Here is a 23,732-nt window from a genome sequence, read left to right on the forward strand (position 1 = left end):
AGTTCTACCTGTATGCCACCCAGCCCTGTAGTTCTACTGGTATGCCATCCAGCCCTGTAGTTCTACTGGTATGCCATCACACTCCGGACTTAAAGGCTTTAATTCCATCAAGAAGTTCCTCCTCTGTTATTTGGCCTTCAGATGAGTATTTCTGTACAGATGTTAATTTTACTTTATTAATAGGGAAAAAAATCCATACAATTATCTTCGGTTAGTGGAGACGGAGGAGACTGAAAACATATTCTTAAAGTACTTTACTTCCTCTTTCAAAATATCGTTCGGTGAATCATGACTGACTCCATCATTTGTAACAAGTTGCAATAAAAACATGTTGGTAGCATTTCTATGTTGAAGATTGAAAAATAATTTGGTGCATTTTTGCCCATATTCCATCCAGTTTGCTTTATTTTTTATAATATATTACACTGGATCTTTCTTGAACAAGGTCCTCCATTTCTTTTTGTTTTTCCTCTAATTTACTCTGAGCCTCTATGGTACAGTTTTTATTGCTATCTGTCTGTACTGTTAGTCTTTCAATTTCCTTTGTTAATATGGACTCTTTTGCTCTGAATTGCTTTAGTTTTATAGATGAATACTGAATTGCATTGCCTCTAAAGGCACATTTAAAAGTGTCCCTGTAACGCTCGTCGTATGAGGTAGAAGGAGACCAAGGTGCAGCGTGGTACGTGTTCATGATATTTAATCAAACTGAACACTGAAACAAAATAACAAAGTAGAACAAAACGAAACAGTTCTGTCAGGTGCAGAAACACAAAACAGAAAACAACTACCCACAAAACACAGGTGGGAAAAAGGCTGGTTAAGTATGATTCCCAATCAGAGACAACAACAGACAGCTGCCTCTGATTGGGAAGCACACGCGGCCAAAAACAAAGAAATAGAAATATAGAAGGCCCACTCTAATCACACCCTGGCCTAACCAAAATAGAGAATAAAAACCTCTCTATGGCCAGGGCGTGACAGTCCCATACAATACAATCAGTTAGAAATTATTCTGTCCTAGTTAAAAACAAGTTATCATCTGGTAGGCTTTGATTAAATTTCCAATATCCTCGCCCATGTGGAAATTCTGTAAGAGTAATATATATGCCAATTATGTGATGATTCGACCGCATTCTGTCCCCTATCAACACTTTTTAAACTTTTGGTGCCAGAGAGAATGGTATAAGAAAGTAGTCAAGACGACTAGCTTGATTAAGCCTCCGCCATGTATATCTCACTAGATCAGGATATTAAACCTCCTCCATGTATATCTCACTAGGTCAGGATATTAAACCTCCACCATGTATATCTCACTAGGTCAGGATATTAAACCTCCACCATGTATATCTCACTAGGTCAGGATATTAAACCTCCGCCATGTATATCTCACTAGGTCAGGATATTATACCTCCTCCATGTATATCTCACTAGGTCAGGATATTAAACCTCCACCATGTATATCTCACTAGGTCAGGATATTAAACCTCCACCATGTATATCTCACTAGGTCAGGATATTAAACCTCCACCATGTATATCTCACTAGGTCAGGATATTAAACCTCCTCCATGTATATCTCACTAGGTCAGGATATTAAACCTCCACCATGTATATCTCACTAGGTCAGGATATTAAACCTCCACCATGTATATCTCACTAGGTCAGGATATTAAACCTCCACCATGTATATCTCACTAGGTCAGGGTATTAAACCTCCTCCATGTATATCTCACTAGGTCAGGGTATTAAACCTCCTCCATGTATATCTCACTAGGTCAGGATATTAAACCTCCTCCATGTATATCTCACTAGGTCAGGATATTAAACCTCCATGTATATCTAACTAGGTCAGGGTATTAAACCTCCATGTATATCTCACTAGGTCAGGATATTAAACCTCCTCCATGTATATCTCACTAGGTCAGGATATTAAACCTCCTCCATGTATATCTCACTAGGTCAGGATATTAAACCTCCACCATGTATATCTCACTAGGTCAGGATATTAAACCTCCTCCATGTATATCTAACTAGGTCAGGGTATTAAACCTCCACCATGTATATCTCACTAGATCAGGATATTAAACCTCCACCATGTATATCTCACTAGGTCAGGATATTAAACCTCCACCATGTATATCTCACTAGGTCAGGATATTAAACCTCCATGTATATCTCACTAGGTCAGGATATTAAACCTCCTCCATGTATATCTCATTAGGTCAGGATATTAAACCTCCACCATGTATATCTCACTAGGTCAGGGTATTAAACCTCCTCCATGTATATCTCACTAGGTCAGGATATTAAACCTCCTCCTTGTATATCTCACTAGGTCAGGATATTAAACCTCCTCCATGTATATCTCACTAGGTCAGGATATTAAACCTCCACCATGTATATCTCACTAGGTCAGGGTATTAAACCTCCTCCATGTATATCTCACTAGGTCAGGATATTAAACCTCCATGTATATCTCACTAGGTCAGGATATTAAACCTCCACCATGTATATCTCACTAGGTCAGGGTATTAAACCTCCTCCATGTATATCTCACTAGGTCAGGATATTAAACCTCCATGTATATCTAACTAGGTCAGGGTATTAAACCTCCATGTATATCTCACTAGGTCAGGATATTAAACCTCCTCCATGTATATCTCACTAGGTCAGGATATTAAACCTCCTCCATGTATATCTCACTAGGTCAGGATATTAAACCTCCACCATGTATATCTCACTAGGTCAGGATATTAAACCTCCTCCATGTATATCTCACTAGGTCAGGATATTAAACCTCCACCATGTATATCTCACTAGATCAGGATATTAAACCTCCACCATGTATATCTCACTAGGTCAGGATATTAAACCTCCTCCATGTATATCTCACTAGGTCAGGATATTAAACCTCCTCCATGTATATCTCACTAGATCAGGATATTAAACCTCCACCATGTATATCTCACTAGGTCAGGATATTAAACCTCCACCATGTATATCTCACTAGGTCAGGATATTAAACCTCCTCCATGTATATCTCACTAGGTCAGGATATTAAACCTCCTCCATGTATATCTCACTAGGTCAGGATATTAAACCTCCACCATGTATATCTCACTAGGTCAGGATATTAAACCTCCACCATGTATATCTCACTAGGTCAGGATATTAAATCTCCACCATGTATATCTCATTAGGTCAGGGTATTAAGCCTCCATATATCCACTAATTCCAATATATCCATGACATTCATGATTTCCTTAAGTGCCTGAGAGTGATAGTTTGTAGTGTGATTTCCTTAAGTGCCCGAGGGTGATAGGTTGTAGTGTGATTTCCTTAAGTGCCTGAGAGTGATAGTTTGTAGTGTGATTTCCTTAAGTGCCCGAGGGTGATAGGTTGTAGTGTGATTTCCTTAAGTGCCCGAGGGTGATAGTTTGTAGTGTGATTTCCTTAAGAGGGTGATAGTCTGTAGTGTGATTTCCTTAAGAGGGTGATAGTTTGTAGTGTGATTTCCTTAAGAGGGTGATAGTTTGTAGTGTGATTTCCTTAAGAGGGTGATAGTTTGTAGTGTGATTTCCTTAAGTGCCCGAGGGTGATAGTTTGTAGTGTGATTTCCTTAAATGCCTGAGGGTGATAGTTTGTAGTGTCATTTCCTTAAGTGCCCGAGGGTGATAGGTTGTAGTGTGATTTCCTTAAGTGCCTGAGAGTGATAGTTTGTAGTGTGATTTCCTTAAGTGCCCGAGGGTGATAGGTTGTAGTGTGATTTCCTTAAGTGCCCGAGGGTGATAGTTTGTAGTGGGGAAGGTTTTGGTTAGTCCATTTACATTTGTTTGTTTGCATTTTCTTCAGCAATACCACACCAAAAAAGGTTCTACATCAAGCTCTTTCCTCGAGAGGACTTACAGTTACATATTACAGAATATTCCATATAGTCTGACGCATTGCTTTGCTATTATCATCCATATCTACTATATATACCGTACCAGTCAACAGTTTGGACACACCTACTCATTCAATGGTTTTTCTTTATTTAAAAAAAAATGTCTACATTGTAGAATAATAGTGAAGACATCAAAACTATGAAATAACACTTATGGAATCATGTAGGAACCAAAAAAGTATTAAACAAATATTTGAGATTCTTCATAGTAGCCACCCTTTGCCTTGATGACACCTTTGCACACTCATGGCATTCTCTCAACCAACTTCACCTGGAATGCTTTTCCAACCGTCTTGAAGTAGTTCCCACATATGCTGAGCACTTGTTGGCTGCTTTTCCTTCACTGGGTTGAGGTCGGGTGATTGTGGAGGCCAGGTCATCTGATGCAGCACTCCGTCACTCTCCTTCTTGGTCAAATAGCCCTTACACAGCCTGGAGGTGTGTTGGGTCATTGTCCTGTTGAAAAACAAATGATAGTCCCACTAAGCGCAAACCAGATGGGATGGCGTATCGTTGCAGAATGCTGTGGTAGCCATGCTGGTTAAGTGTGCCTTGAATTCTAAATAAATCACTGACAGTGTCACCAGCAAAGCACCATCACACCTCCTCCTCCATGCTTCACGGTGGGAACCACACATGCGGAGATCATCTGTTCACCTACTCTGCATCTCACAAAGACACGGAGGTTGGAACCAAAAATCTCAAATTTAGACTCATCAGACCAAAGGACAGATTTCCACCGGTCTAATGTCCATTGCTTGTGTTTCTTGGCCCAATCTTCTTATTATTGGTGTCCTTTAGTAGGGGTTTCTTTACAGAAATTTTACCATGAAGGCCTGATTCACGCAGTCTCCTCTGTACAGATGATGTTGAGATGTGTCTGTTACTTGAACTCTGAAGCATTTATTTGGGCTGCAATTTCTGAGGCTGGTAACTCTAATGAACTTATCCTCTGCAGCAGAGGTAACTCTGGGTCTTCCTTTCCTGTGGCGGTCCTCATGAGAGCCATTTTAGCGCTTGATGGTTTTTGCGACTGCACTTGAAGAAACTTTAAACGTTCTTGACATGTTCCGTATTGACTGACCTTCTTGTCTTAAAGTTATGATGGACTGTCATTTCTCTTTGCTTATTTGAGCTGTTCTTGACATAATATGGACTTGGTCTTTTACCAAATAGGGCTATCTTCTGTATACCTCCCGTACCTTGTCACAACACAAGTGACTGTCTCAAACGCATTAAGAAGGAAATACATTTCACAAATGAACTTTAATAAGGCACACCTGTTAATTGAAATGCATTCCAGGTGACTACCTCATGAAGCTGGTTGAGAGAATGCCAAGAGCGTGCAAAGCTGTCATCAAGGCAAAGTGTGGCTACTTTGAAGAAGCTCAAATATAAAATATATTTTGATTTGTTTAACACTTTTTTGCTCACTACATGATTCCATGTGTATTATTTCATAGTTTTGATGTCTTCACTATTATTCTACAATTAAAAAATAAATAAAAACCCTAGAATTAGTTGGTGTGTCCAAACTTTTGACTGGGACAGTATGTATCTATAATTATTACATTAATTATTATTATTCTACAGAGTGGTGATAGATGGCGGCAGGTGGCCTAGTGGTTAAAGCAGGTAGCCTAGTGGTTAGAGCAGGTGGCCTAGTGGTTAGAGCAGGTAGTGGTTAGAGCAGGTGGCCTAGTGGTTAGAGCAGGTAGTGGTTAGAGCAGGTGGCCTAGTGGTTAGAGCAGGTGGCCTAGTGGTTAGAGTAGGTAGCCTAGTGGTTAGAGCAGGTGGCCTAGTGGTTAGAGCAGGTAGCCTAGTGGTTAGAGCAGGTAGTGGTTAGAGCAGGTGGCCTAGTGGTTAGAGCAGGTAGCCTAGTGGTTAGAGCAGGTAGCCTAGTGGTTAGAGCAGGTAGCCTAGTGGTTAGAGCAGGTAGCCTAGTGGTTAGAGGCAGGTAGCCTAGTGGTTAGAGCAGGTAGCCTAGTGGTTAGAGCAGGTAGCCTAGTGGTTAGAGCAGGTAGCCTAGTGGTTAGAGCAGGTAGCCTAGTGGTTAGAGCAGGTAGCCTAGTGGTTAGAGCAGGTAGCCTAGTGGTTAGAGGCAGGTAGCCTAGTGGTTAGAGCAGGTAGCCTAGTGGTTAGAGCAGGTAGCCTAGTGGTTAGAGCAGGTAGCCTAGTGGTTAGAGCAGGTAGTGGTTAGAGCAGGTGGCCTAGTGGTTAGAGCAGGTAGCCTAGTGGTTAGAGCAGGTAGCCTAGTGGTTAGAGGCAGGTAGCCTAGTGGTTAGAGCAGGTAGCCTAGTGGTTAGAGCAGGTAGCCTAGTGGTTAGAGCAGGTAGCCTAGTGGTTAGAGGCAGGTAGCCTAGTGGTTAGAGCAGGTAGCCTAGTGGTTAGAGCAGGTAGCCTAGTGGTTAGAGCAGGTAGCCTAGTGGTTAGAGCAGGTAGCCTAGTGGTTAGAGCAGGTAGCCTAGTGGTTAGAGCAGGTAGCCTAGTGGTTAGAGGCAGGTAGCCTAGTGGTTAGAGCAGGTAGCCTAGTGGTTAGAGCAGGTAGCCTAGTGGTTAGAGCAGGTAGCCTAGTGGTTAGAGCAGGTAGCCTAGTGGTTAGAGCAGATAGTCTAGTGGTTCGAGTGTTGGGCCAGTAACCGAAAGGTTGCGGGATCGAATCCCTGAGCTGTCAAGGTAAAAATCTGTCATTCTGCCCCTGAGCAAGGCAGTTAACCCACTGTTCCCCTGGCACTGAAAACGTGGATGTTGATTATGGCAGCCTCCCGCACCTCTCTGATTCAGAGGGGTTAAATGTGGAAGACACATTTCAGTTGAATGCATTCAGTTGTACAACTGACTAGTTATCCCCCCTCTTTCCCCAGATCAGTGGAGCCTGAGAACACATAACAGAGCGGCTGCTCCTAAATGAGCCCTTTTCCTAGAACAGCGATTTCCCAATAAAATGCTTGAGTTACTGGACACCTGTCTGTGACTGCTGACCCTAGGTCTGTTGATAGGGGCCGTATTGTCCTCTGTCCCTTCAGCAGCATGGCGTCAGGTGCACTTGAGCAGTGTGCACACACAGACGCACTAATACACACACACCTGCCACTCCTAGTCTGTCGATAAGCCCCAATGAGCAATGTGTGGCCAAATGGAGACACCACCAGTGTCCCAGTGTCAATGAGTTTCCCACTGAGTATTACTCAAACACAGCGACACACACACGCAAATACCCCCCCCCCCCCCCCTCCTACACACACACACACACACAAAGACCCCCCCCCTCCTCTACACACACACACACACACACACACACACACACACACACACACACAAAGACCCCCCCCCCCCCCCTCCTCTACACACACACGCAAAGACCCACACACAAAGACCCCCCCCCTCCTCCACACACACACACACACACCCACACACACACACACAAAGACCCACACACAAAGAACCATACACATACACACACACGTAAGCTGCACACCAATCTGCCTGTCAGTGAGGCTCATAAATCAAGGTATTTAGGCAGTGTGTGGAGCAGTGAATGCAGGCCTCATTAGAATGCTGGTCAGGGGCAGGCTGCGGGACTTTGTCTGGCCTTTCAAACTACAGCTGCATGGGGAACAGGAGGAATTTGGGGGACAGTCAATGACTCTTAAGATTAAAATGAAATCTAATGTTTTAACATTTATAATAGAAGAGCATCCTGAAACGAGATGGAATTCCTTAAGTACTCCAAATGTAACTGTCCATAAATAGACCGTCTGTAGTGGCAAAGTGAGTCATCTGAAGATTATCTGTGACTATAACAGATAAACAATCCAAACCTTATTTAACCTCATGACACACAATAGTAGACAGTATGGGGCTATTTTTCTCTGGAACACCCCCTGGGTGTTCTTTCTAGGAAGTAGCTACTCTCCTCTTTCATCATCAGTCTGTTCCAGGAAGTAGTTAGTTCTCCTCTTCAATCATCAGTCTGTTCCAGGAAGTAGCTAGTTCTACTCTTTCATCATCAGTCTGTTCCAGGAAGTAGCTAGTTCTCCTCTCCTCTTTTATCATCAGTCTGTTCCAGGAAGTAGCTAGTTCTCCTCTCCTCTTTCATCGTCAGTCTGTTCCAGGAAGTAGCTAGTTCTCCTCTCCTCTTTTATCATCAGTCTGTTCCAGGAAGTAGCTAGTTCTCCTCTCCTCTTTCATCGTCAGTCTGTTCCAGGAAGTAGCTAGTTCTCCTCTCCTCTTTCATCATCAGTCTGTTCCAGGAAGTAGCTAGTTCTCCTCTCCTCTCCTCTTTCATCATCAGTCTGTTCCAGGAAGTAGCTAGTTCTCCTCTCCTCTTTCATCATCAGTCTGTTCCAGGAAGTAGCTAGTTCTCCTCTCCTCTTTCATCGTCAGTCTGTTCCAGGAAATAGCTAGTTCTCCTCTCCTCTTTTATCATCAGTCTGTTCCAGGAAGTAGCTAGTTCTCCTCTCCTCTTTCACCGTCAGTCTGTTCCAGGAAGTAGCTAGTTCTCCTCTCCTCTTTTATCATCAGTCTGTTCCAGGAAGTAGCTAGTTCTCCTCTCCTCTTTCATCATCAGTCTGTTCCAGGAAGTAGCTAGTTCTCCTCTCCTCTTTCATCATCAGTCTGTTCCAGGAAGTAGCTAGTTCTCCTCTCCTCTTTCATCATCAGTCTGTTCCAGGAAGTAGCTAGTTCTCCTCTCCTCTTTCATCGTCAGTCTGTTCCAGGAAGTAGCTAGTTCTCCTCTCCTCTTTCATCGTCAGTCTATTCCAGGAAGTAGCTAGTTCTCCTCTCCTCTTTCATCATCAGTCTGTTCCAGGAAGTAGTTAGTTCTCCTCTTTCATCATCAGTCTGTTCCAGGAAGTAGTTAGTTCTCCTCTTTCATCATCAGTCTGTTCCAGGAAGTAGCTAGTTCTCCTCTCCTCTTTCATCGTCAGTCTGTTCCAGGAAGTAGCTAGTTCTCCTCTCCTCTTTTATCGTCAGTCTGTTCCAGGAAGTAGCTAGTTCTCCTCTCCTCTTTCATCATCAGTCTGTTCCAGGAAGTAGCTAGTTCTCTTCTCCTCTTTCATCATCAGTCTGTTCCAGGAAGTAGCTAGTTCTCTTCTCCTCTTTTATCATCAGTCTGTTCCAGGAAGTAGCTAGTTCTCCTCTCCTCTTTCATCATCAGTCTGTTCCAGGAAGTAGCTAGTTCTCCTCTCCTCTTTCATCATCAGTCTGTTCCAGGAAGTAGCTAGTTCTCTTCTCTTCTTTCATCATCAGTCTGTTCCAGGAAGTAGCTAGTTCTCCTCTCCTCTTTCATCATCAGTCTGTTCCAGGAAGTAGCTAGTTCTCCTCTCCTCTTTCATCATCAGTCTGTTCCAGGAAGTAGCTAGTTCTACTCTCCTCTTTCATCATCAGTCTGTTCCAGGAAGTAGCTAGTTCTCCTCTCCTCTTTCATTGTCAGTCTGTTCCAGGAAGTAGCTAGTTCTCCTCTCCTCTTTCATCATCAGTCTGTTCCAGGAAGTAGCTAGTTCTCCTCTCCTCTTTCATTGTCAATCTGTTCCAGGAAGTAGCTAGTTCTCCTCTCCTCTTTCATCATCAGTCTGTTCCAGGAAGTAGCTAGTTCTCCTCTCCTCTTTCATCATCAGTCTGTTCCAGGAAGTAGCTAGTTCTCCTCTCCTCTTTCATCATCAGTCTGTTCCAGGAAGTAGTTAGTTCTCCTCTTTCATCGTCAGTCTGTTCCAGGAAGTAGCTAGTTCTCCTCTCCTCTTTCATTGTCAATCTGTTCCAGGAAGTAGCTAGTTCTCCTCTCCTCTTTCATCATCAGTCTGTTCCAGGAAGTAGCTAGTTCTCCTCTCCTCTTTCATCGTCAGTCTGTTCCAGGAAGTAGCTAGTTCTCCTCTCCTCTTTCATCATCAGTCTGTTCCAGGAAGTAGCTAGTTCTCCTCTCCTCTTTCATCATCAGTCTGTTCCAGGAAGTAGCTAGTTCTCTTCTCCTCTTTTATCATCAGTCTACTCCAGGAAGTAGCTAGTTCTCCTCTCCTCTTTCATCATCAGTCTGTTCCAGGAAGTAGCTAGTTCTCCTCTCCTCTTTCATCATCAGTCTGTTCCAGGAAGTAGCTAGTTCTCTTCTCCTCTTTCATCATCAGTCTGTTCCAGGAAGTAGCTAGTTCTCCTCTCCTCTTTCATCATCAGTCTGTTCCAGGAAGTAGCTAGTTCTCCTCTCCTCTTTCATCATCAGTCTGTTCCAGGAAGTAGCTAGTTCTCCTCTCCTCTTTCATCATCAGTCTGTTCCAGGAAGTAGCTAGTTCTCCTCTCCTCTTCCATCATCAGTCTGTTCCAGGAAGTAGTTAGTTCTCCTCTTTCATCGTCAGTCTGTTCCAGGAAGTAGCTAGTTCTCCTCTCCTCTTTCATCGTCAGTCTGTTCCAGGAAGTAGCTAGTTCTCCTCTCCTCTTTCATCATCAGTCTGTTCCAGGAAGTAGCTAGTTCTCCTCTCCTCTTTCATCATCAGTCTGTTCCAGGAAGTAGCTAGTTCTCCTCTCCTCTTTCATCGTCAGTCTGTTCCAGGAAGTAGCTAGTTATCCTATCCAATGTCATCATCAGTCTGTTCAAGAAAGCAGAACCACACCGAGCAGAACAGTGTATCTCTCAAACCAGTCCTCGCAGACCCCTCACTATTCAACATATTGGATTTATTCCAACACTGCCCACTAAATCCACCTGATTCATCTGATTCACCTGATTCAACTGGTCAAGGACTTGGTGATTTGCTTAGTTGACTGGTTGACTAAGGTGTGCGTCAGTTGGTATACATCAGATATGTGGAATGACAGAAGGTCACCAAGGACTGGTCAGAGAAGAAGGGTTTTAAATGTTACAGCTGTTTATAGGGCTGTGGTATCTAGTTAAACTCATGATCTATGATTTATAGAAGAGACCATCTGGTTGTTGATGCCATAACGCTGACTATGACCTTGTGTGTGTGTGTGTGTGTGTGTGTGTGTGTGTGTGTGTGTGTGTGTGTGTGTGTGTTTCTGAGTGTGAGTGTGTGTGTGTGTGTGTGTGTGTGTGTGTGTGTGTGTGTGTGTGTGTGTGTGTGTGTGTGTGTGTGTGTGTGTGTGTGTGTCTTTCTGTGTGTGTGTGTGTGTGTGTGTGTGTGTGTGTGTGTGTGTGTGTGTGTGTGTGTGTGTGTGTGTGTGTGTGTGTGTGTGTGTGTGGGTGTGTCTTTCTGAGTGTGAGTGTGTGTGTCTGTGTGTGAGTATGTGAGTATGTGTAACCGATATGAGGTGAGATTTGGCTCAGGACTTGTCTTCTCTGGCTAACCAGCCATGGTGGAGATGTCAAAGTAGTAATACAGCCTTTACAGAGAGGAGACGGGTCTGTAGTACAGACACAGTGTTGTCATCTCCTAGTCTGTGACTTGTTTGTTTCCTAATGATGCTTACCGTATCTGTTTATATTGTCCTGCTTGCTGTGTTGTCATTATATCTTGTCTTTCATGTTCAAATCAGTAAGAATTAGATTTTTTCAAGTGCATATTATTATTTACTTCCTGTGTCATGATCTTATGTATATTAAACATCATTTTGTTCATGCAGCAAGGGATTTGTCATGCCATTATAGGCTGCAGTGTTAAACTGTGCCCAGTTGAGATCTCTGGAACGTGGCCCACTTTCTGCCCATCTCTGAGGACCTACGGCTCACTGAGCACAGAACTGTTTTGGGACAGGCATTTTGTCTGGCCACCCCCACTAGTATTGTTCAGGACTCAGCCAGCAGTGTACAGCACAAACTGTCCTCAGACAACTCTGCCAAGGGACAGACTAAAGGGACTTTTCTGACGTGCAAACAATATTTAATTTCAGAATTGGTTAAAATTAGGTTACAGTTAAGATTATGGTTAAGGTCAGGGTTAAGATTATGGTTAAGGTCAGGGTTAAGATTATGGTTAAGGTCAGGGTTAATGGTTTGATTAAGGGTAGGGTTAAGGTAAGGGTCAGTTTTAGATTTTAGCCAGTTGGTTTGCAAGTCAGAAAAGTCCCTTTAATCTCACCCCTTTCCCAAGGCCTTCCGGGTTAGAGCGCTGCACTTCTAAACAATGACGTTTACAATGCACTTCCTGTTGAACTATTGGCCCCTGCTGCCATTTTGGACCAGCTGTCTGTTGAAAAGAAGATCAATGAGATGAAACTTTATTTTCTTTATTCAAAGACGTGTGTGGTTGTGTTCCTTTCCCGTAGAGGACTGACATTATGTTATTCTGTAGGGTACTGTAGAGGACTGACATTATGTTATTCTGTAGGGTACCGTAGAGGACTGACATTATGTTATTCTGTAGGGTACCGTAGAGGACTGACATTATGTTATTCTGTAGGGTACTGTAGAGGACTGACATTATGTTATTCTGTAGGGTACCGTAGAGGACTGACATTATGCAGTTCTGTAGGGTACCGTAGAGGACTGACATTATGTTATTCTGTAGGGTACCGTAGAGGACTGACATTATGTTATTCTGTAGCGTACCGTAGAGGACTGACATTATGCAGTTCTGTAGGGTACCGTAGAGGACTGACATTATGTTATTCTGTAGGGTACCGTAGAGGACTGACATTATGTTATTCTGTAGCGTACCGTAGAGGACTGACATTATGTTATTCTGTAGCGTACCGTAGAGGACTGACATTATGTTATTCTGTAGGGTACCGTAGAGGACTGACATTATGTTATTCTGTAGGGTACCGTAGAGGACTGACATTATGTTATTCTATAGCGTACCGTAGAGGACTGACATTATGTTATTCTGTAGGGTACCGTAGAGGACTGACATTATGTTATTCTGTAGCGTACCGTAGAGGACTGACATTATGTTATTCTGTAGGGTACCGTAGAGGACTGACATTATGTTATTCTGTAGGGTACCGTAGAGGACTGACATTATGTTATTCTGTAGCGTACCGTAGAGGACTGACATTATGTTATTCTGTAGGGTACCGTAGAGGACTGACATTATGTTATTCTATAGCGTACCGTAGAGGACTGACATTATGTTATTCTGTAGGGTACCGTAGAGGACTGACATTATGTTATTCTGTAGGGTACCGTAGAGGACTGACATTATGTTATTCTGTAGCGTACCGTAGAGGACTGACATTATGTTATTCTGTAGGGTACCGTAGAGGACTGACATTATGTTATTCTGTAGGGTACCGTAGAGGACTGACATTATGTTATTCTGTAGGGTACCGTAGAGGACTGACATTATGTTATTCTGTAGGGTACCGTAGAGGACTGACATTATGTTATTCTGTAGGGTACCGTAGAGGACTGACATTATGTTATTCTGTAGGGTACCGTAGAGGACTGACATTATGTTATTCTGTAGCGTACCGTAGAGGACTGACATTATGCAGTTCTGTAGGGTACCGTAGAGGACTGACATTATGTTATTCTGTAGCGTACCGTAGAGGACTGACATTATGTTATTCTGTAGGGTACCGTAGAGGACTGACATTATGTTATTCTGTAGCGTACCGTAGAGGACTGACATTATGTTATTCTGTAGCGTACCGTAGAGGACTGACATTATGTTATTCTGTAGCGTACCGTAGAGGACTGACATTATGTTATTCTGTAGGGTACTGTAGAGGACTGACATTATGTTATTCTGTAGGGTACCGTAGAGGACTGACATTATGTTATTCTGTAGCGTACCGTAGAGGACTGACATTATGTTATTCTGTAGCGTACCGTAGAGGACTGACATTATGTTATTCTGTAGGGTACCGTAGAGGACTGACATTATGTTATTCTGTAGCGTACCGTAGAGGACTGACATTATGTTATTCTGTAGGGTACCGTAGAGGACTGACATTATGTTATTCTGTAGGGTACCGTAGAGGACTGACATTATGTTATTCTGTAGCGTACCGTAGAGGACTGACATTATGTTATTCTGTAGGGTACCGTAGAGGACTGACATTATGTTATTCTGTAGCGTACCGTAGGGGACTGACATTATGTTATTCTGTAGCGTACCGTAGAGGACTGACATTATGTTATTCTGTAGGGTACCGTAGAGGACTGACATTATGTTATTCTGTAGCGTACCGTAGAGGACTGACATTATGTTATTCTGTAGCGTACCGTAGAGGACTGACATTATGTTATTCTGTAGCGTACCGTAGAGGACTGACATTATGTTATTCTGTAGCGTACCGTAGAGGACTGACATTATGTTATTCTGTAGGGTACCGTAGAGGACTGACATTATGTTATTCTGTAGGGTACCGTAGAGGACTGACATTATGTTATTCTGTAGGGTACCGTAGAGGACTGACATTATGTTATTCTGTAGCGTACCGTAGAGGACTGACATTATGTTATTCTGTAGCGTACCGTAGAGGACTGACATTATGTTATTCTGTAGGGTACCGTAGGGGACTGACATTATGTTATTCTGTAGGGTACTGTAGAGGACTGACATTATGTTATTCTGTAGGGTACCGTAGAGGACTGACATTATGTTATTCTGTAGCGTACTGTAGAGGACTGACATTATGTTATTCTGTAGGGTACCGTAGAGGACTGACATTATGTTATTCTGTAGCGTACCGTAGAGGACTGACATTATGTTATTCTGTAGCGTACCGTAGAGGACTGACATTATGTTATTCTGTAGCGTACCGTAGAGGACTGACATTATGTTATTCTGTAGGGTACCGTAGAGGACTGACATTATGTTATTCTGTAGGGTACCGTAGAGGACTGACATTATGTTATTCTGTAGCGTACCGTAGAGGACTGACATTATGTTATTCTGTAGCGTACCGTAGAGGACTGACATTATGTTATTCTGTAGCGTACCGTAGAGGACTGACATTATGTTATTCTGTAGGGTACCGTAGAGGACTGACATTATGTTATTCTGTAGGGTACCGTAGAGGACTGACATTATGTTATTCTGTAGGGTACCGTAGAGGACTGACATTATGTTATTCTGTAGGGTACCGTAGAGGACTGACATTATGTTATTCTGTAGCGTACCGTAGAGGACTGACATTATGTTATTCTGTAGCGTACCGTAGAGGACTGACATTATGTTATTCTGTAGGGTACCGTAGAGGACTGACATTATGTTATTCTGTAGGGTACCGTAGAGGACTGACATTATGTTATTCTGTAGCGTACTGTAGAGGACTGACATTATGTTATTCTGTAGGGTACCGTAGAGGACTGACATTATGTTATTCTGTAGGGTACCGTAGAGGACTGACATTATGTTATTCTGTAGCGTACCGTAGAGGACTGACATTATGTTATTCTGTAGCGTACCGTAGAGGACTGACATTATGTTATTCTGTAGGGTACCGTAGAGGACTGACATTATGTTATTCTGTAGGGTACCGTAGAGGACTGACATTATGTTATTCTGTAGGGTACCGTAGAGGACTGACATTATGTTATTCTGTAGCGTACCGTAGCCACCTTAACATTACCTTTGTAGCCTGTAGCCTGTAGGCTGTTCTTCTCTTTTCTATTGATGCTTGGCTGGACACTGATGTCACTACTTGTCTGTGTGTAGAAATCATGTCACTACTTGTCTGTGTGTAGAAATCATGTCTCTACTGTCTGTGTGTAGAAATCATGTCTCTACCGTCTGTGTGTAGAAATCATGTCTCTACTGTCTGTGTGTAGAAATCATGTCTCTACCGTTTGTGTGTAGAAATCATGTCTCTACCGTCTGTGTGTAGAAATCATGTCTCTACTGTTTGTGTGCCTCGGTAGTGTACTCGCAGTCGGGTTCAAATCAGTGGTTTATAAATACAATCGTCTCAATTTCACTGTCTGAGTAATTTTCCCTCACTTGAAGTGAAATCCTTGAAGGTACAGATCAGGATTTGAGGAGGAATTGACCCCTACGTCTCTTGAGTCACATGATGCCAGTGTCCATGACACTGCACTCACTGTACTCTACCTAAATATAAACACTGTTGACGTGTGTGTGTGTGTGTGTACTGGCCTGAACTGTGTGGTCACACTTATAGAAATACATAGAGAGAGAGAGAGGGAGAGAGAGCGAGAGAGAGAGAGAGAGAGAGAGAGAGAGAGAGAGAGAGAGAGAGAGAGAGGGAGAGGGAGAGGGAGAGGGATGACAATGAACGTCCTCTGTCCCTGCCAGGTAGGGGTTAAGTCCGACTTGCTCGCTCTCATGTTGCAGAGTGAAGGATGGTGACATTTTATTCTGGCAGAGGGAGAGACACCTCTCTCAGACCACAGTAAAATCACAGTGTATCTGAGAAGAGCAGAACCCAACCATGAAGCATCACGGCCCAATAAATTACATGGTACTAAACAAGCCTATAGATGGAGTGCAAACAGTACAGACATCTACCAAAAAGCAATTAGTAGCCAAAAAATACAATCTCTCCTGGACAACTTTTTAGCCTTAACATTCTCCTTCAGCAATGAAGGTGTAAATTTGGCCGTTAGGAACATAAACTTTATATTTGACAAATTAGCCTCCTTGGCTAATCTAAAGAAGCATAAGAGCAAACCAAAAATAACAGATAATGAAAAATGGTTTGATAATGATTGCAAAAATCTAAGAAAGTCATTGAGAAATATATCTAATCAAAAACACAGAGAACCAGACAACAAAAATATACGCCTTCAATATGGGGAAACACTGAAGCAATACAAACGCACCCTAAGAACAAAAAAGGAACAGCACATTAGAAATCAGCTGGTTGGAATTGAGGAATCCATAGAATCAAACCACTTCTGGGAGAATTGGAATAAATTAAACAAACCTCATCATGAGGAATTGGCTATCCAAAATGGGGATATGTGGAGAAATCACTTTGCAAACCTCTACAGCAATATAACAAAGAGCCCAGAACAAAAAGATATACAAGAAAAATTACAAATCCTTGAATTAGCAGTCAAAGACTATCAGAATCCTGTAGATACCCCAATTACAGAAGAAGAATTATTGGAAAAACTATGCAATCTCCAACCCAAAAAGGCCTGTGGTGCTGATGGTATTTTAAATGAAATGATCAAATATACAGACCACAAATTCAAATTGGCTATACTCAAACTCTTCAACATTATCCTCACTGCAGGTATTTTCCCCGATATTTGGAACCAGGGATTGATCACACCAATCTATAAAAATGGAGACAAATTTGACCCAAATAATTACAGAGGAATTTGCGTTAACAGCAACTTGGGGAAAATTCTCTGCAGTATTATAAATAGCAGACTACATCATTTCCTTGACGAACACAACGTCCTGAGCAGAAGCCAGATTGGATTTCTAAAAAATTATCTTACAACAGACCACATTTACACCCTCCACACTCTAATTGATTAACAAGTTAACCAAAACAAAGGCAAAATCTACTCGTGTTTTGTAGATTTCAAGAAAGCATTTGATTCAATTTGGGACGAAGGTCTTTTTTATAAACTAATAGAAAGTGGTATTGGAGGGAAAACATATGATTTTATTAAATCAATGTACACTAAAAACAAATGTGCGGTTAAAATTGGCAACAAGCAAACAGACTTCTTCTCTCAGGGGCGGGGAGTGAAACAGGGCTGCCCAATAAGTCCAACATTATTTAACATCTACATTAATGAATTGGCAAAAACATTAGAAGAATCGGCAGCACCTGGTATCACCCTACACAACACTGAAATCAAGTGTCTGCTGTACGCAGATGACCTGGTGCTGCTGTCTCCCACTAAAGAGGGGTTACAGCAGCACCTAGATCGTCTTCACAGGTTCTGTCAGACCTGGGCTCTGACCGTTAACCTAAAAAAAACAAATATAATGATATTCCAAAAAGGTCGGGAAATAAGGATGACAAATATAAATTCTATTTGGACACAGTTCTATTAGAACACACCAAAAACTACACATATCTAGGACTAAATATCAGCAACACAGGTAGCTTTCACATGGCTGTGAATGAGCTGAGAGACAAAGCAAGAAGAGCATTCTATGCCATTAAAAGGAACATCAAAATTGAAATTCCAATTAGAATCTGGCTCAAAATTTTTCAATCAGTTATAGAACCAATTGCTCTATATGGCAGTGAAGTATGGCGTCCACTCTCTAATAATGAATTTACTAAATGGGACAAACATCCAACTGAAATATTGCATGCAGAGTTTTGCAAGACTGTATTGCAAGTACAAAGAAAAACTCCAAATAACGCATGTAGGGCAGAATTGGGCCAATACCCCCTCCTCATTCGAATAGAAAAAAGAGCCATCAAATTTTACAACCATCTAAAAACAAGTGACCCTAAAACATTCCATCACACAGCTCTACAATGTCAAGAGATGAAACCAGAGAAGAGTCCCCTCAGCCAGCTGGTTCTGAGGCTCAGTTCACCAACCCAAACCAACCCCATAGAGCCTCGGGACAGCCCTCAGAAAATCTGGCCCAACCAAATCATCACAAAACAAAAAGAAAAATATATAACCTATTGGAAAGACACCACAAAAAATCAAAGTAAACTTCAATGCTATTTGGCTCTAAACAGACAGTACATGGTGGCAGACTATCTGACCACTGTGACTGATAGAAAACTGAGGAAAACATTGACTAGGTACAGACTCAGTGAGCACCGTCTGGCTATAGAGACCGGTCGTCACAGACAAACCTGGCTGCCCAGAGAGGACAGGCTGTGCTCACTCTGCTCCAGGGGAGAGGTAGAGACAGAGGTGCATTTCCTACTACACTGTGACAAATACTCAGACCTAAGAGCATATTTCTTTCCCAAAATTATAACTCAATACAAAGAATTTGAAACTATAAAAGATGAAGAAAAAATCAAATATTTATTGGGTGAAAAGCCAAAATGTGCAGTTTTGGCAGCCAAATATGTGTCCTCCTGCCACAACCTGAGGGACAGCCAGTGAAAAATGCAAAGTAATGTTGATAATATTTCCCATTTAGCTTAGTTTTGTTTTGTCTTTCATACCAGGTCATATGTCTTCTCAAGTCATATTGACACTGGTCTAATACTGTTGCTTTAATTTATTGTTGTTCTGATTAATATTGTTGTTGTAGTTGTTGTTAATGGTAATCCCATGTCCACTACTACTGTTATTATTGCTGTTGGTCCCACCATTTATTTATATATAAATATATATATATTTTGTATATATATACATATATATTTGATTTTTATTTTTCGATATGTATACTTTGACAATGTAAGTAATAATGAACTTGCCATGTCAATAAAGTTAATTGAATTGAATTGAATTGAATTGAGAGAGGGGACGGGAGTGTTTGTGGGAGAGGGGACGGGAGTGTTTGTGGGAGAGGGGACGGGAGTGTTTGTGGGAGAGAGGAAGCACTGACTGACAGTTCTACAACAAATGTCTTCGTCTGTCAATCTGTTTCACTATGGAAAGGTAACTGACCATGTGCCCCCACCTCTTTCTCTCTGTCTCTCTCTCTCTTTCTCTCTCTCTCTCTCTCTCTCTCTCTCTCTCTCTCTCTCTCTCTCTCTCTCTCTCTCTCTCGCTCTCTCTCTCTCTCTCTCTCTCGTTCTTTCTTTCTGTCTCTCTCTTCTCTCTCTCTCTCTCTTTCTTTCTTTCTTTCTTTCCCTCTCTCTCTCTCTCTCTCTCGTTCTTTCTTTCTTTCTGTCTCTCTCTTTCTCTCTCTCTCTCTCTCTCTCTCTCTCTCTCTCTCTTTCTTTCTTTCTTTCTTTCTTTCTTTCTTTCTCTCTCTCTCTCTTTCTCTCTCTATATATATATTTATATATATATCTCTTTCTTTCTCCCTCTCTCTCTATATCTCTCTCTATATATTTCTCTTTCTCTCTTTCTCTCTGTCCCCCCTCTGTAGATAAGTTATTTGGGAAGCGGCTGCTGCAGGCTGGGAGGTACATCATGTCTCATAAGTCCTGGATGAAGACCGTGCCCACTGAGAACTGTGACGTCCTCATGACTTTCTCAGGTGATGCACAAAAACACACACACACACACACACACACACACGCATTACTCAGCGTTATTGTTTACATACACATTTGTTCAGCCATCCATGCACTATGAAAGGCAGAAGTAAGCAGCAGTCATTTTTCATTTTAGTCTCCCTGACTTCATGAATGGTGATAATGTCATTGCAACATTAGCCATCCCAGTCCATGACTAGTCTGTGTTACTCTGCTCAGTCATCATTGGAACGTCATGCTCATTAGACAACAGTCATCTCTCCAGGCTCGTGAAAAACTAATGATTATAATATGGGTTATTTATATCGTTTGCTTTTGAGATAATGAGGCTACATATGATTCTAAAAACAGTGTTTCAGTGTTGGTTTATGTGGAACAATTTGACTGTAAACTGTTGCTAATGTCTTGAAGGTTGGTATTTTCATTAGATAAACAATATACACTGCTCAAAAAAATAAAGGGAACACTTAAACAACACAATGTAACTCCAAGTCAATCACACTTCTGTGAAATCAAACTGTCCACTTAGGAAGCAACACTGATTGACAATAAGTTTCACATGCTGTTGTGCAAATGGAATAGACAAAAGGTGGAAATTATAGGCAATTAGCAAGACACCCCCAATAAAGGAGTGGTTCTGCAGGTGGTGACCACAGACCACTTCTCAGTTCCTATGCTTCCTGGCTAATTTTTTGGTCACTTTTGAATGCTGGCGGTGCTTTCACTCTAGTGGTAGCATGAGACGGAGTCTACAACCCACACAAGTGGCTCAGGTAGTGCAGCTCATCCAGGATGGCACATCAATGCGAGCTGTGGCAAGAAGGTTTGCTGTGTCTGTCAGCGTAGTGTCCAGAGCATGGAGGCGCTACCAGGAGACAGGCCAGTACATCAGGAGACGTGGAGGAGGCCGTAGGAGGGCAACAACCCAGCAGCAGGACCACTACCTCCGCCTTTGTGCAAGAAGGAGCAGAAGGAGCACTGCCAGAGCCCTGCAAAATGACCTCCAGCAGGCCACAAATGTGCATGTGTCAGCATATGGTCTCACAAGGGGTCTGAGGATCTCATCTCGGTACCTAATGGCAGTCAGGCTACCTCTGGCGAGCACATGGAGGGCTGTGCGGCCCCACAAAGAAATGCCACCCCACACCATGACTGACCCACCGCCAAACCGGTCATGCTGGAGGATGTTGCAGGCAACAGAACGTTCTCCACGGCGTCTCCAGACTCTGTCACGTCTGTCACATGTGCTCATGTGCTCAGTGTGAACCTGCTTTCATCTGTGAAGAGCACAGGGCGCCAGTGGCGAATTTGCCAATCTTGGTGTTCTCTGGCAAATGCCAAACGTCCTGCACGGTGTTGGGCTGTAAGCACAACCCCCACCTGTGGACGTCGGGTCCTCATACCACCCTCATGGAGTCTGTTTCTGACCGTTTGAGCAGACACATGCACATTTGTGGCCTGCTGGAGGTCATTTTGCAGGGCTCTGGCAGTGCTCCTCCTTGCACAAAGGCGGAGGTAGCGGTCCTGCTGCTGGGTTGTTGCCCTCCTACGGCCTCCTCCACGTCTCCTGATGTACTGGCCTGTCTCCTGGTAGCGCCTCCATGCTCTGGACACTACGCTGACAGACACAGCAAACCTTCTTGCCACAGCTCGCATTGGTGTGCCATCCTGGATGAGCTGCACTACCTGAGCCACTTGTGTGGGTTGTAGACTCCGTCTCATGCTACCACTAGAGTGAAAGCACCGCCAGCATTCAAAAGTGACCAAAACATCAGCCAGGAAGCATAGGAACTGAGAAGTGGTCTGTGGTCACCACCTGCAGAACCACTCCTTTATTGGGGGTGTCTTGCTAATTGCCTATAATTTCCACCTTTTGTCTATTCCATTTGCACAACAGCATGTGAAATTTATTGTCAATCAGTGTTGCTTCCTAAGTGGACAGTTTGATTTCACAGAATTGTGATTGACTTGGAGTTACATTGTGTTGTTTAAGTGTTCCCTTTATTTTTTTGAGCAGTGTATATATATATTTTTTTAAACATGTCTGTTTCTTCTCCTGTGACAGACCGGACAGATGACCATACGTTGCTATGGCTACTAAACCACATGCGCCTGGGCATTCCAGAACTCATCGTCCAGATCCGACATCACAAACACACGCATGTACACGCCTTCTTCGTCACGGCAACATATGAGAAGTAAGAACCCCGCCTCCGAGGGGTGTGGGACGACAATATCACCATACTAGCACGGCCATCTATTGGCTAATGTATAGACAAGGACATCATGGGAAGCTGTGTGCTGCAGTGTAACTATAGCTTGAGGAATGAATCATCGCTTCTCATTGTTAGCAGCAAAATAGATCCTGGAGGGTAGATTGAGTTACAGACAAGGCCTGTCTCACCCTAAGGCATGTGATGGAGTCAGGCTTTTGACTGGAACAGTTCCCATATCAACAGCAGAGCCGACTAGGTGAAACATCTGTGGAAGCGTCCTTGAACAAGGAACTACGTCATTGAAAATAAGAATTTGTTCTTAACTGACTTGCCTAGTTAAATAAAAATAAAAATAAAAAAATTAATAAAAGTAGCTCTGGATAAGAGCGTCTGCTAAATGTTTAATTATTTAACCTTTATTTAACTAGGCAAGTCAGTTAAGAACAAATTCTTATTTACAATGACGGCCTAGGAACAGTGTGTTAACTGCCTTGTTCAGGGGCAGAATGACAGATTTTTACCTTGTCAGCTCGGGGATTCGATCTAGCAACCTTTCGGTTACTAGTCGCTCTAACCACTAGGCCACCTGCCGCCCAAATGACTAAAAGGTAAATGTCTGTATGTGAGTGTACTACAACCACTGTTAAGACATCTGGACCTTTATGGTGCAAGTTACGAGTGTCTGTTTTCTATCTACCTGTTTAAACCAGTGCTTGACTTGGATGGAAATAGGTGCCGGTACTGTTTATGTGCAGGAACTCATAAGGTAATCTACAGCGCCTTCAGGAAGTTTTAACAACCCTTGACTTTTTCCACAACTTGTTGTGTTACAGACTGAATTTAAAATGAATTAAATAGAGATGTTGTGTCACTGATCTACACACAATAGACTATAATGTCAAAGTGGAATTATGATTTTGAAAATGTTTACAAAAAAAAACATCCAATGAAAAGGTGAAATGTCTTGAGTGAATAAATATTCAACCCCTTTGTTATGGTAAACCTAAATATGTTCAGGAGTAAAAATATACTTAACAAATCACATAGTAAGTTGCATAGACTCACTCTGTGTGCAATAATAGTGTTTGATTTCTGAATGACTACATCTCTGTACTCCACACACACAGTTATCTGTAAAGTCCCTCGGCAGTGAATTTCAATCACAGATTCGATCACAAAGACCAGGGAGGTTTTCCAATGCCTCACAGAGTGCACCTATTGGTAGATGGGTAAAAAAAAGCAGACATTGAATATCCCTTTGAGCATGGTAAAGTTATGCTTTACACTTTGGATGGCATAATGGTGGCTGCATCATGTTATGGGTATGCTTGTAAGGACTGGAGAGTTTTTCAGGATAAAAAGGAAACGGAATGGAGCTAAGCATAGCCAAACCCCTAGAGGAAAACCTGGTTCAGTCTGCTTTCCACCAGACACTGGGAGATTAATTTACCTCTCAGCAGGACAATAACCTAAAAGGCCATATCTATACTGGAGTTGCTTACCAAGACAACAGTGAATGTATCTGAGTGGCCTAGTTACAGTTTTGACTTAAATCTACTTGAAAATCTATGGCAAGACCTGAAAATGATTGTCTAGCAATGATCAACAACCAACTTGACAGAG

General features: G+C 42.5%; 1 protein-coding gene across 1 annotated transcript in view; it reads left to right on the forward strand.

Annotated features, from left to right (window-relative positions):
• ano8b (anoctamin 8b) overlaps positions 1 to 23,732 on the forward strand; it is a 76,191-nt gene that overhangs the window by 25,820 nt on the left and 26,639 nt on the right. The window contains exons 2-3 of the mRNA XM_039001766.1: positions 19,785 to 19,895; positions 21,959 to 22,091. Of these exons, the coding sequence (XP_038857694.1) occupies positions 19,785 to 19,895; positions 21,959 to 22,091 (244 nt within the window). The remainder of the gene's footprint in view (positions 1 to 19,784; positions 19,896 to 21,958; positions 22,092 to 23,732) is intronic.

The sequence above is a fragment of the Salvelinus namaycush genome, chromosome 10 (assembly GCF_016432855.1).
Source record: "Salvelinus namaycush isolate Seneca chromosome 10, SaNama_1.0, whole genome shotgun sequence".
Classification (NCBI taxonomy): Eukaryota; Metazoa; Chordata; class Actinopteri; order Salmoniformes; family Salmonidae; genus Salvelinus; species Salvelinus namaycush.